At 38.6% G+C, this 14,682-nt stretch overlaps 2 protein-coding genes across 12 annotated transcripts in view; both read left to right on the top strand.

Moving 5' to 3' along the window:
• The window catches only part of LOC131996057 (uncharacterized), a 35,664-nt gene extending 35,562 nt beyond the window's left edge, over window positions 1–102 (top strand). The window contains exon 3 of the mRNA XM_059365495.1: window positions 99–102. Within this exon, the coding sequence (XP_059221478.1) occupies window positions 99–102 (4 nt within the window). The remainder of the gene's footprint in view (window positions 1–98) is intronic.
• Window positions 1–14,682, top strand: part of LOC106082738 (vascular endothelial growth factor receptor 1) — a 291,986-nt gene that overhangs the window by 212,669 nt on the left and 64,635 nt on the right. For 2 of the 11 annotated variants that reach the window (XM_013245443.2, XM_059366062.1), the window contains exon 1: window positions 5,896–6,734. In XM_013245443.2, the coding sequence (XP_013100897.2) occupies window positions 6,605–6,734 (130 nt within the window). In that variant the 5' untranslated portion in view covers window positions 5,896–6,604. Of the gene's footprint in view, window positions 1–5,895; window positions 6,735–14,682 lie in introns of those variants that run through there. The other 9 variants (XM_013245444.2, XM_013245445.2, XM_013245446.2 and 6 more) reach the window with 6 other exon arrangements.

The following is a 14,682-nucleotide window of genomic DNA, read 5'->3' as shown; positions in this document are numbered from 1 at the left end:
AATAATTAAGTACTCATTTAGTAAGATTGTATTGTCAATATCAATTCATTTAATAATACTTATAATGTTTTCTTCTCTCCGTTTTCTTTTCTTTGCAGATAAAATCGACTCGACGCTTGGCAGTGTACACAGAAATAAACAAATAAAAATCCGTACATATATTAAAAAATTATATTTAAATGATTAAAATAATTAGGGCTTAAGTATAGGGAACATTTTTTGTGAATAACATGAAGTGAAGAAAATGGAATTATATAAGTATGAAAGGCAAGGAATAAGAAGGAATAAGAATTGTTTTTCAATATTCGAAACTTTAAACTTTAATATATTTAGTTAGATATTGATCGTAAATGGTTTAATCATATATATGTAGTCTTAACCATCGTTCTAAGTTAGACTGGAATGGTCTGTCACGATGCCGTTTAAACAAGTGTTTGAAGATTGTCTTAGACCACATCGTAATTAGGTCGGAATTAGGATATAGCTCCTAAGAAGACCGAGCGCCTACACAGTTTGTGTTGAATAGTTGCATCCATTTGAAACCAGAATTTCTTGCTTCGAGTACTTCTCCTGTAAGTTCGCCAAATGCTAGAAGGTTTGATGATGTCGTGACAATGTTGCAAATTTGTGTGAACAGATGGCATGAATTGCTTCTAATAATGCGTGCTACAAAAGGCCGAGTGTATTGAACTTTTTTGAATACTTGAAAAATTTTGTAATCAATTCAATAGTGTAATTCAAATTTGGTTTGATTAGGTTAGGTTGAACAAGTAAGAGCGTGCTAAGTTCGGCCGGGCCGAATCTTATATACCATCCACCATGGCTCGCATTTGCCAAGTTCTATGCGCGGTATCTCTTTTTAGGCAAACAAAGAATATTAAAGAAGAACTGTTATGCTGTTGGAGCTGTATCAAGTTATAGTCCGATTCGGACCATAAATGAATGTTGAACATTGTAGAAGTCATTGCGTAATATTTCACTTTATTCGGATAAGAATTGCTCATCGTAGGGGCTCAAAAACAAATTCGGGAGATAGGTTTATATGGGAGCTGTATCAAGCTGTTGATGGATTCAGACCATATTAGACTCGTATATTGAAGCTCATGAGAGAAGCCGTTGTAAAAAAATTTCTGCCAAATAGGATGAGAATTGCGCCCTCTAGAGGCTCAAGAAATCAAGATCCCAGATCGGTTTATATGGCAGCTATATTAGTTTATGTACCGGTTTGCGCCATACTTATCACAGTAATTGGAAGTCATAACGGAACACCTAATGCAAAATTTTAGCCAAATCGGATGAAAACTGCGCGCCGTAATGCCTCAAGAAGTCAACATCCAAGATCGGTTTATATGACAGCTATACCAGATTATGGACTGATATAAATCATACTTAGTACAGCTGTTGGAAGTGATACCAAAACACCACGTACAAAATTTCAGTCAAATCGGACGAGAATTGCGCCCTCTAGAGGCTCAAGAAGTCAAGACCTAAGATCGGTTTATATGGCAGCTACATCAAAACATGGACGTATTTGAACCATACGTAGCGCAGTTGTTGGAAGTGATACCAAAAGACCACGTGCAAAATTTAAGTCAAATCGGACGAGAATTGCGCCCTGTGGAGGTTCAAGAAGTCAAGACCCAAGAACGGTTTATATGACAGCTATATCAAAACATGGACCGATATAAATCATACTTAATACAGCTATTGGAAGTGATACCAAAACACCACGTGCAAAATTTCAGTCAAATCGGATGAGAATTGCTCCATCTAGAGGCTCAAGAAGTCAAGACCTAAGATCGGTTTATATGGCAGCTACATCAAAACATGGACGTATTTAAACCATACGTAGCGCAGCTGTTGGAAGTGATACCAAAAGACCACTTGCAAAACTTAAGTCAAATCGGTCGAGAATTGCGCCCTCTAGAGGCTCAAGAAGTCAAGACCCAAGATCGGTTTATGCCAGCTATATCAAAACATAGACCGATTTGGCCCATTTACAATTCCAACCGACCTACACTAATAAAAGTATTTGTGCAAAATTTCAAGCGAAAGTTAGCGTCCTTTCAACAGAGAGACGGACGGACGGACAGACGGACATGGCTAGATCCACTTAAAATGACATGACGATCAAGAATACATGTACTTTATGGGGTCTCCGACGCATATTTCGAGGTGTTACAAACAGGATGACGAAATTAGTATACCCCATCCTATGGTGGAGAGTACAAAAAAGGGTGCGGATATTAATCCACCCTATACCACTATGGACTTACACCTAAGCCAATAATCGACTTGTTGTGCGCTCTAAATACTAAATGGTTAGGTAAGGTTTAAGTGGCAGTCTGCCATCAGACTCACTTCGACGTTTTCGTCCATTGTGATACCACAGGAATAGAAGCAGGAAGATGCCTTCTATTTCCTACCGGTGAACCATCCAGATCGCTTTAAAAAGCCCAACAACTTGTGAATGTTCAAATCCGCTAAATCAGACAGGTTCTCAAAGAAAAGAGAACCTAAAGTGGAACTTCTTCTGACGGCCAGTGCGGGCCACTCACACAGAAGGTGTTCTATAGTCTTTTCTTTTTCTATATCCTCACAACTTCTGCAATAGTCGTTACTGGCTACCTTTAGTCTATTGGTATGTTTTCCGATTAGACAGTGACTTGTTATGACGGACACAATGACTGAGACGTTTGTTCTAGCCAGAAACAGCAAAGCAGTAGACCTCTTCAAGTCTAGATTAGGTCACATAGTTTTGGAATGCTCATGACCCCCTCTGTGTGACCATCTATCATTCGTTGCCCTTCGGACCTGGTCCTAAAAACTTAGCTTACATGTCGCTAGAAGCATACCCACAGATTCCAGTTTCCCTGGAATGTGTAGGGTAGTTCCTAGTCTCGCAAGCTCGTCCGCTTTACAATTCCCTGCGATATCTCTGTGGCCCGGCACCCAGAACAGATGAATTTTGAACTGTTCAACCATCTAGTTGAGAGATCGGCGAACGTCGAGGGCGGTTTTTGTGTTCAGAAATACGTTCGCCAGGGATTTGAGGGCTGCCTGGCTGTCTGAGAAGATATTTAAGCCAATCGTCGGTATGACAGTATACCTTAGCCATTTCACCACTTCCTTAATTGCAATGATCTTCGCTTGATACACACTGCAGTGGTGGGGTTTCCTTTTCGATATGGACAGTTCTAGATCTTTAGAGTACACCCCAAAGCCCACCTGGTCGTCTAGTTTAGAACCATCCGTATATAAGTCTTCAATTACCAGGGATATCGTAGTTCCAATCGGTTCTATCAAGAAAAGTGGTACAATACTTTTTATCAAAAAGCGGCTAAGGTAGGGTGTAATCTACACTGCCTGGAAAATCGGACATTGAATCAAGGATAACACAGTGCCCGTAGCCGCCACATGACCAATGAGAAAGCTCTTAACACATGACCGCCACATGACCAATGAGAAAGCCTTAAACTCTCGGCAGTGGTCGCGGCAATTTGTGTAGTCACAATGTTCTAAGGCATTAGATGTAGCATTAAATTCAGTGCATCAGATGGTGTTGTCGTCAGTGCGGCTGTAGTGTAAATACTAAAAAGTAACCACGAAAAAGAAAATCAAGTCAAGAATTCCGTGCAACTAACAAATTCCAAAATTGTTGGTTCATATCTGGTTTGTCTGATTACCGCGTAAGCCCGGCAATGACATAGGAAATGCTCTGACATTTCACCATCTTCCCCCCATGTCCAGCGCATGCTATCACTTGCCGCATCGATTTTGCATAAGTGAGCTCGTAGTCCTATGAGTTCCGTTATGATATCGAAAGTTTTACTGATCTCCTGCTTGTTTCCTTTCAGTAATATCCTTGTCTTCTCGTGATCCGGATCTCCCCATAGGATATCCGTCGTCCTACGGACCTTTTCACTGTTCCACAGTGTTACATGTGCGTTCATCGCTAATGCCCTTTACTCGGACTGCGTCGATCCAAAAACCTTCGGGTTAACCAAGTTTATTGACGTCAGTCCTCGGGCCTTCACTGACAAATCATCTGCTCTTGCATTCCCTCTTACTACGCTATGGCCCGACACTAAACGATGGGGATCATGCCATTCTCAGAGAAGGCGTTAATCTCTTTCCTACATTCTGTCCTCGATGTTATTGCCCTTATGGCCAGTTAACTGTCTATAAAGTTGTTCACGTTCGACGTCATCGCGTTGACACTACACCACCTCACGCATTTCGTGATCCCCCGAAATCTCCGCCTACAGAACCGCATTATGGTCAGGAAGTCGAAAACAGATCTCAGTCCCTGGGTTCACAATTTAGACACCCAGGCCCAGTCTGTACTCCAGCTTTAATCCATCCGTGTAACATAATTTTCCAGAAGGCAATACTAGGGTTCCGTCAATCCAAGGCTGTGCCCCAGGCAGCAGTGTTCTCACTCGACCTCAAGTGTCATCTCAGGTATCTGATAGGAAACCTCTTCTAATACATCCAGGTTTTCTATTGTCGACTCGATTATACACCAATGATATGAGCTGATCCTGTCCTTTATCCCTTCTCTCATCGCCTTAAATCGCATAGCCACAATTACTGCCTCAGAAATAATCTGTATGTCTATAGCACGGATATCTAGAATAATCTCCAGTGCCCTAGAGTACCTGGTCCTTCCTCATCGCTTCGTCTATGCCAAGACAACATGTTCTCTGAAACTGTTGTATTATCCCTACATTGCACTTTTTCTTCATTTCAGTCCAAAAAACTACTGAGGCATAAGTTAGTATCGATCTAATTACTCTCCTGTAGAGCCAGTGGACTATCCTCGGGTTCAGGTTCCATTTCGAGCCTACGACCCGTCTGCCTAGTGTCCAACATCTGTGAGCCTTCTCGGTACGCTCCTGAATGTAACACTTCCAATTCCGTATCCTTTCCAATATCACTTCTAAGTTTTTGACCTTGTCAGAAACTTATGGAAATCTGAAAGCAAACGTGGTGCTTGGTGGCCCACCTTCGTCTTCCTCGTGAACAAGCAGATTTTAGTCTTCTCTGGGTTAACATTGAGACCCCTATGTCTAGCCCAGACGTATATCATTTACAAGACCGTTTCAGCAATTCTACATAGCTGATTCGAGGCAATTTTTGTCCGATTTGACAACAACTGTATCAAGTACGGTCCAAATCGGTCTACAACCGGATGCAGCTTCCATATAAACCGATCTCCCGATTTGACTTCTTGAGCCCCTAGAAACCGCAATTTTTGTCCGATTGGTTAAAATTGTGCTCGAAGCATTCTGTTATGACTTCCAACAACTGGATAGACTCCTGAACAGCAGCATTCGGTACTTGAAGTACATTTATGCCCTTCAACACCAACACCATGTACGCAGTAAATCTGTAAATGGTTGTATCCTATATAAACAGAGACCACGATTTGAGCTTTTGAGAGCCTGGAAGTCTCACTCCGTCGCTGCATTTATTTAAGGTAGTATCCATTGTGGATGCACCAAACACCATTTAAGCCTTCTAAACTCAGAGCGGTAGTTTTTTTTTGCGGACAAAACCAATCCCAGCTTCATACAAATCCCTTTTTACGTTGCCTACTCTATCTAGAGCTCACAACGTCGTTGTGTTTACAAAGAAAGAAAGAAAAGGGGAGCAAAAAACTCAAATCATTGACTGGAGCCCGTCTTCAAAGCGCGCTCAACAAAAACAAAATCAATGGCTTGTCGTTCAAAGAAAGAAATTTAAATAAACAATGTTTCGTTATTGTTGTTGTTTTTTTTTTTTGTAAAATATGAATTATTAATTGATAAAAAAAAGAGTTATATTTGAATGCTGTGCTGTATATCAGGGCATTTACAACAACACCGAGAACAATAAGAATTTATCTTAAATTTGAAAACAAAATTTACAAGAAAACGTACCAACGAACGAATGTATGTGTGTGTGTATATGTTATGATCATTGTAATCACCGAACGTGAAGAAGAAGTAGTAACGAAATCCAGAGGCCAACGAAGTAAACAACAATCTGAACAACAACAATAACAATCAAACACAATACTTTCAACCAATCGTCGCCGGCGCGAACAGTTTTCTTAAGGAACTCGAACGGATAAGACTGAATTTCGTTGTACGAAAGCAAGAGCGGACGTTTAGTTTTTAACGGTTTTTACGTGCTTGCGTGAGTGTGTGTCAAGTTGTTTTGTTTTTGTTGTGATTAATTCTCTCAAATCGTTTTCAAACACAAAAGTGAATTCTCAATCAAATGCAAATGCAATGAGTATGCGTCATATAAAATCTATGAAATTCCAATTTAAAGCTGAATTTAAAATGTAGAAAATCCATGAATATCGATGAGCGAAAGAAAATACTAAAACCAATGTGCTTTGTTATGGTTAATTCCAGAATCAATATGTGTGATTAATTATTTTCTTACGAAATAAAAAACAACAAAATGTCTAAATTGTTATAATATAGAAGATCCATCCAAAAAAAAAAATACTGTGAAATATTTTAATAATTAGCACTTAGTTGAAAAACGTAAAAATCGCCGAAATAATTATAACAAGTTACCCAGTATTTTTTACCTTAATTGAATCATTATGAATCAACCTCGATCAAAGTGGCCGCCCATCAGCAGTAGGCGTGGCTGTTGTTTATACCGAATGGATTTAATTTTGCTGCTCTTATTGGGATTATGGATATCAAATACCATCATTGGATGCAAAGCATGTAAGTATTGTGACACATTTTCCAATTACATACCATCTACATCTACCCTTGAGAGTCGCACCTAAAGTAAACCAAATATTTACATACAAATGAATGTGTGAAGAAACGTGTCTAAGTTTCTAATGTCAACAAGAAGTTGTTATGAAATATGACCATAAATTTGTTAACAGCTGCAGAAGTGTTAATGTGATTAATCTGTTTTTATTAAATACATGAATCGAACAAAAATGTTTTCAAGAATAAACGCAATTTATGTATTTAAAAACAAGTAAGGACGGGCTAAAGTCGGGCGAAGCCGACTTCATGATACCCTACACATCATTGGATATGCAGGCGAAGTCGTTGAATTTGCTTAAATTGGATATGTAAAATGTCGATCAAAATCCATACATATTGTAGGAGCCATAGAGTAAATCGTTGGGCAAACTTTTGGGAAGATCGATTAGCAAAGGCCTTAAGAGTGAATATCGGGCGATGCATATATATAGGAATTATAACTAAAACTGAAAAAATTTCTATGAAACTCATCAAAAGAGTTATAAGGTAAACCTTCGTGGCAAATTTTGTGAAGATCGGCTAACAAATTACTAAATTATTGAGTATTATTCAAAATGTGGCGTAAATGCGGCTATATCTAAATCTGTACCTATTTCTATTATATTCTATAGCACCGGGAATCCTAAGGGAATCCTCTGTGCCAATTTTCGTGTGAATCGGTTAATAAATGACCAAATTATTGCAATAATAGTCCAAATCGGACAAACATGTATACGGTAGCTATATCTAAATCTGAACCGATTTCTATGAAATAATGTCGAGACTTAAAAGAGAATCACTAGTGCAAAATTTCGTGAGAATTTGTTTACAAATGACGATATAATCGCAATTTTAGTCCAAATCGGATGAACTTATATATGGAAGCTATATCCAAATCTGAACCGATTTTTTTTCCAATTTCAATAGGCTTCGTCTCTAGGCCCAAGAACATGCTTGTGCCGAATTAGCAGGCGATCGGATGAATATTGCGACCTGTACTTTGTATACAAATTAACATGGACAGACGGACACAGCTAAATCGAATCAGAAAGTTCTTCTGAGTCGATCGGTTTATTTATCAATATGTCTCCTCCTTCTGGGTGTTACATACAAATTCACTACGTTATAATACCCTGTACCGCAGTAGTGTAGGTGTAGGGTATAATTAGAATGGAACGATTATTTAAACGAAAATATTTATCGCATATCAAAGCAATGAAGTCCGTATTAAGGCTGGTACTATGTTCGCTGTCGCAATTACTTTTCTTTAGATAATAGATATTGAAGCAAAAAGTGCTCGTTTCATTCAGTAGGCCATTCCCCCATAAAGTTTTAATAAGAATATTACGTTGCCATTGACATTTTTGTAGTTTTTTTAATAAAAGTAATCGCGAAAAAATAGTGATTTTCAAAACTGAAAAACTCTCGTGCTTTAAGCCTAGTACTGCGCTCAACTTTTTGTCCGAACAATTTCCAAAACGTACTATAAATTAATAAAAACGCATTAACTTGCCGGGCCAAATTTAGAATAACCACCACCTCGGATACATATTAACCCCATAACGTGAAGGCCTGTAAAAATTGTACTGTTTATAATACCTTAGCAGCTATATCATAATATGGCCCGACCAGGACCAAACTCGCCCAGGACGTGAAGGGGGTGTAACACAATTTACTCTCCTAGTGGTCTTAAATGGGAGATTGGTCTTTATGGTAGCTATAACCAAAAAATATAGTCCGACCTACATCATATTCAGAATGTGTGGGGACCAATACATCTCATTGTACCAAAATTCTGCGAAATCGGGTAATAAATCCGTCTTTTATGGCCTCTAAACTTTCAATCGGGTGTTCGGCATAGACCGATCTAGACTATATTCGGTACAAACGCGGAGGTTAACACAACTCATTGTACCAAATTTTAGCGAAATCGGTTAAAAATGCACCTTTATGAGCCCAAGAACTTAAATCGGTATGTATGTATACATCCATCAGAACCATATCGAGCACGGATATCGAAAAGCCTAAATTATAGCGAAATTGGGTAATAATTGAACCTTTTAAGGATTAAGAACTTAAGTTGGAAGATCGGTCTATATGGTGAATATATATCCGACTGGCAAAAAGCCTAAAAAAGCTCACTGTGCCAAATGTAATCCGATAGTAAACACTGCTTTTATGGACCAATATGGCAGCTATATTCAAATATAGCCCGATATTGACCATATTCGGTAGAAATGTCAACGTTCCTCACACTGCTCATTGCGCCAATTTTCAGAGAATTCGGCAAATAATTCCATTTTTTTTAGGCCTAAAACCTTAGATCGTGATTTTGGTATATATGGCAGCTATATCCAAATTTATACCGATCTGGTTCGTATTACTTATAGATGTCGTGAAGCCTAACACAATTCATTGTGTCAAACTTCAGCGAAATCGGTTTATAAATTCAACTTTTATGGGCCTAAAACATGAATATGAATATGACAGCTATGTTCAAATCCGATCCGATCTGGGTCTTATTATACAGGGATATCGAGGGGCCTAATACAACTCACTGTCTCAAATTTCAGCAAAATCAGACAATAAATGCGCCTTTTATAGGCTCAAGACCTTAAATCGAGAAATCGGTCTTTAAGGCAGCTATATCCACATCTGAACCAATCTAAGCCAAAATAGGGAAGGATGTCGAAAGCCATAATACACCTCACTATCCCAAATTTTGGCGACATCGGTCTATAAATGCGCCTTTTATGGGCCCAAGAACCTTAATCGTGAAATCGGTATTTATGGCGGCTATATCCAAATCTTAACCGATCTAGGCCAAATTGAAGAGGTGTGTCGAGTGGCCTAACACAATTTCGGAGACATCGGACAATAAATACGCCTTTTATGGGCCCAAGACCTTAAATCGAGAGATCTATATATATAGCAGCTATATCCAAATCTGTACCAATCGGGGCCAAATTGAAGAAGGATGTCGAGTGGCCTAACACAACTCACTGTCCCAAATTTCAACAACATCGAATAATAAATATGACTTTTAGGGGCCCAAGATCCTAAATCAGCGGATCGGCATATATAGGGGCTATTTCATGATATAGTCCGATATAGCCCATCTTCGAACTTAATTATGGACAAAAACAGAATCTGTGAAAAGTTTCAGCTCAATATCCATAGTTTTAAAGACTGTAGCATGTTTTCAACAGGCAGACGCACGGACATGGCTAGTTCGTCTTAGATCTTTATGACGATCAAGAATATATTTACTTTATAGGTTCGAAAATTGACATTTCGATGTGTTTCAAACGGAATGACAAAATGAATATACCCCATCCTTCGGTGGTGGGTATTAAAATCATTAATAAATTAAGTACTTGCCTTTGGGACAAAAGACTCTCACAAAAGGCTGAAAAAAATCTCAAAAAATAGTACCTAGGATGATTTAAATAATATCTTAGGGCATTTACAAAACCTTATGGAGCTTTAAAATAGATTTGTTTGACAGATATCCTTAATAGAACTTTCAAATGAGCCTACTTTAAAGCTGCATTAATATACGGCCGTGGGTTGTTATTTTCTTTACTGTTATTTGAAATCGTTAAAGAATTATCGAATAATACAAAACTATAAAAAACAGTAAAAACGTGCTAAGTTCGTTCGGCCCAAATCTTGGACAACCAAAACCTAGATTCCACCAAAACTTTACCTCTATTAACACATTTTGTATTTGAATTATTTTATATGAATAAAAATGGGAATTGATTGCGGCTTCTATGGTCTAAAGAATTCATATCGGGGTATGGTTACTTATGTGGGCCAATATCAGTTAGAATCTGATTCGGATCAGAGAACCACACATCGTTTCAAAACAACACCATTCAAAACTATTCATAGAAAGATAATGTGACGAAAGCTGTGCATTGCATTGCATGTCTTTTGTTTTTATACCCACCACCATAGGATGGGGGTATACTAATCTAGTCATTCCGTTTGTAACACCTCTGATTCGAAATAGCTATTCTGATTCGAAATAGCCATGCCCGTCCGTCCGTCACTCTGTCGAAATCACGATAGCGGTCGAACGCGTTAAGCTAGTCGCTTGAAAATTTTCCCAGATACATAGTATTGATGTACAATAGGTCGTTGGAAATTGCAAATGGGCCATATCGGTTCAGATTTAGATATAGCTCCCATATAAGGGGGGCCACAATTTTTGTCTGATTTGGCTGAAATTTTGAACATAGTGTTCTGTTATGACTTCCAACAACTGCGCCAAGTAGGGTTCAAATCGGTCTATAACCTGATATAGCTCCCATATAAACCTATTCTCCGATTTGGCTTCTTGAGCCCCTGGAATCCGCAATTTTTGTCCGATTTGGCTGAAATTTTGTACGTGGAGTTCCGTTATGACTTCCAACCATTGTGTAAAATACAGTTCAAATCGGTCTATAACCTGATATAGCTCCCATATAAACCGATCTCCCGATTTGACTTCTTGAGCCCCTGGAGGCCACAATTTTTGTCTGATTTGGCTGAAATTTTGCTTATAGTGCTCTGTAATGATTTCCAACAATTGTGCCGAGTACGGCTTAAATCGGTCTATAGCCTGATATAGCTCCCTTGTAAACCGATCTCCCGATTTGACTTCTAGAGCCCTTACAAGCCGCAATTTTTGTCTGATTTGAATGAAATTTTGCATGCGGTGTTCTGTTACGACTTCCTATAACCTGATATAGCTCCTACGTAAACCGGTCTCTCGACCATCCGTGTTCGGTTCATAGAAGCTTTAATTTTTGCTGGTTTGACAGAAGTTTGGTATATAGAATAAAAGAATGCCTTTATACTAAATTTATTTTGTATAAATTTTTAGCAGAATCCCTGGTGGTGGATTCCCAAGATTCGGCCCTGCCAAACTTACTTGTTTTACCATAGCGGATCTTCCGACTTCCTTGTATGTTTCTAATTTCCTCGTTCCCAAGACGTTTACATATCGAAAATTTAATTTATGGCCAATGAATTATTTTTTTGTATGTGAGTAATGAATTTGTTACGTTAACATAAGCCTAGATGCGAAATTTGTGTTCAATCGGTTTAAAAGCATTTTGCATAAAAATTCGGTCTTTTAAAAAATCTATTAAAGACAACTTATTTTAATAATACTCGTATTCCAATCAACTAAAATGAACTTGAAAAAAATTTTTCTCTCACAATCTCACAAATATGTCTACTCTGACTACCAATATCTTTAGCATTTCTATCGCCATTGCCAGATAACAGAGACATAAAAATCTAAATTAAATTTCTGATAAACTATGACGATACGGCAAAAAAGTCAACAAATACAAATAGGAAATGAATCATCATGTAACGCTATAATTAGGCCGGTTGTTTATTAACCAACATGCGGTAACAACAACCATCCGAGGCGAACAGCGAAGACAACATGTCACCCAACAAATAAATATAAAATATAATTGCTGGCGCCTTAATATACAACTTAAATTGAAAATATATTCTACACCATAGGATGGGGGTATACTAATCTAGTCATTCCGTTTGTTTCACCTCGAAATATTCGTCTAAGACCCCATAAAGTATATATATTCTTGATCGTGGAACGGTCAAACGCCTAAAGCTAGCTAGAAATTTTGCACAGATACGTCTTACTAATGTATTGGGTCGTTTGGGATTGCAAATTGGCCATATCAGTTCAGATTTAGATAAAGCTCCCATATAAACCAATCTCCCGATTTGACTTCTTGAGCCCTTACAAGCCGCAATTTTTGTCCGATTTTACTGAAATTGTGAATGTGGCGTTCCGTTATGACCTCCAACAACTGTACTAAGTACGGTTCGAATCGGTGTATAACTTGATATAGCTCCCATGTTAACCGATCTCTCGATCATCCTTAGTCGGTTCCGTCCGTCCGTCCGTCTGTCGAAATCACGATAGCGGTCGAACGCGTAAAGCTAGCCGCTTGAAATTGTGCACAGATACCTAATATTGATGTAGGTCGTTGGAGATTACAAATTGGTCACATCGGTTCAGATTTGGATATAGCTCCCACATGAACCGATCTCCCAATTTGACTTCTTGAGTCCCTGTTCCTGGGTACTTGGACCCAATTTTTAAATCCATATTCGCATTCTGCTTTTCAATACCTTTCATTTAATACCCATTTTGTCATTATCGGTTTCCTTTTGCTTTTGGTGATTTTTGTGTTTTTGGGCTAACGGGGGAGGGTCCACCCCTTCCGATATTAAAAAATTACAAAGCCTGTTTAATCTACTCATGAATACCTTTTATTTGAGTCCCATATTGTCTTGATCGTCATATAAACCTATCTTAGGAGATTATGGGGTTGGGGCGGCCCCCAGTTACTTGGACGCAATTTTTAACATGAAATTCGTACTCTACTCATGAATACCTTTCATTTCATTTGAGTCCCATATTGTCCCGATTGGTACACTTTTATTTTTGGCTAGTACTTTTGTGGTAAAGGGGAGAGTCCGCTCCCCTTCCCATATCAAAAAACTATATAGCCTATGTTTCCTTCCAAACCAACCATCACAATCTGTGAAAATTTTAAAGTAATCGGCTCAGCAGTTTTTGAGTCTATACGGAGGAAACAAACAAATACAAATTGATTTTATACCCACCATCATAGGATGGGGCATACTAATCTAGTCATTCCATTTGTTACAACTCGAAATAGTGATGTAGGACCCCATAAAGTTATATATAGTCTTGATCGTCTCGACATCCTGAGTCGGTCTAGCCATCGAGCGGTCCGTCTGTCGAAATCACGATAGCAGTCGATGTTAGGGATTGAAAATGGGCCATATCGGTTCAGATTTGGATATAGCTCCCATATAAACCGATCTCCCGATTTGACTTCTTGAGCCCCTGGAAGCCGCAATTTTCATCCGATTTAGCCATATCGGTTCAGATTTGGATATAGCTCCCATATAAACCGATCTCCCGATTTGACTTCTTGAGCCCCTGGAAGTTGTAATTTTTGTCTAATTTGGCTTAAATTTTGCACATAGTATTCTGTTATGACTTTCAACAACTGTGCCATATAAACCGATCACTTGATTTGAACTTGAGCCCCTCGAAGCCGATTTGGCCATATCAGTTCAGATTTGGATATAGCTCCCATATAAACCGATCTCCAGATTTGACTTCTTGAGCCCCTGGAAGCCGCAATTTTAATTCGATTTGGCCATATCGGTTCAGATTTGGATATAGCTCCCATATAAACCGATCTCCCGATTTGACTTATTGAGCCCTTACAAGCTGTGATTTTTATCCGATTTAGCTGAAATTTCGCACATAGCGCTTTGTTATGACTCTCAATAACTGTGCCAAGTACGGTCCAAATCCGTTTTCAACTAGATATAGCTCTCGTATTTTAGCAGAATCCAAGGTGGTGGGTTCTCAAGATTCGGCCCGGCCGAACTTAGCACGCTTTTACTTGTTATATATAAGATTAGACCATATCGGAATATCATATATATGGGAGCTATATCTAAATCTGACCCGAATTTTTTCAATTTCAATGACTTCGTGTCTAGTCCAAAAAAATGCCTGACTAGGCTTTAAAAGATGCCCCCATACAAACCGATCCCCGGATTTTACTTCTTGAGCCGCTAAAAGCCTGATTTAGGTGAAACTTGGCACAAGGACTTATGTTCTGACTTCCAACATCATTGCCGAGTATGATTCGAATCGGTCAATTAACCGGTATACAGCGAATTTAGTGCACCAGCACCACTGCTGAAAGTTGTGCAAGTTGTTTGCTAGAATATTGAAAAATCTTTTCAATCTTAAGTTATGGCTTGGATAGAAATCAGTTGATTGAATCTATTATTATCAATTTTGTATGCCTTCATTGCAAAGGGCTAT

This window comes from Stomoxys calcitrans, chromosome 3, assembly GCF_963082655.1.
Source record: "Stomoxys calcitrans chromosome 3, idStoCalc2.1, whole genome shotgun sequence".
In the NCBI taxonomy this organism is placed as follows: Eukaryota; Metazoa; Arthropoda; class Insecta; order Diptera; family Muscidae; genus Stomoxys; species Stomoxys calcitrans.
The sequence above is the reverse complement of the archived record's forward strand: the minus strand, read 5'-3'. Positions and strand labels throughout refer to the sequence as shown.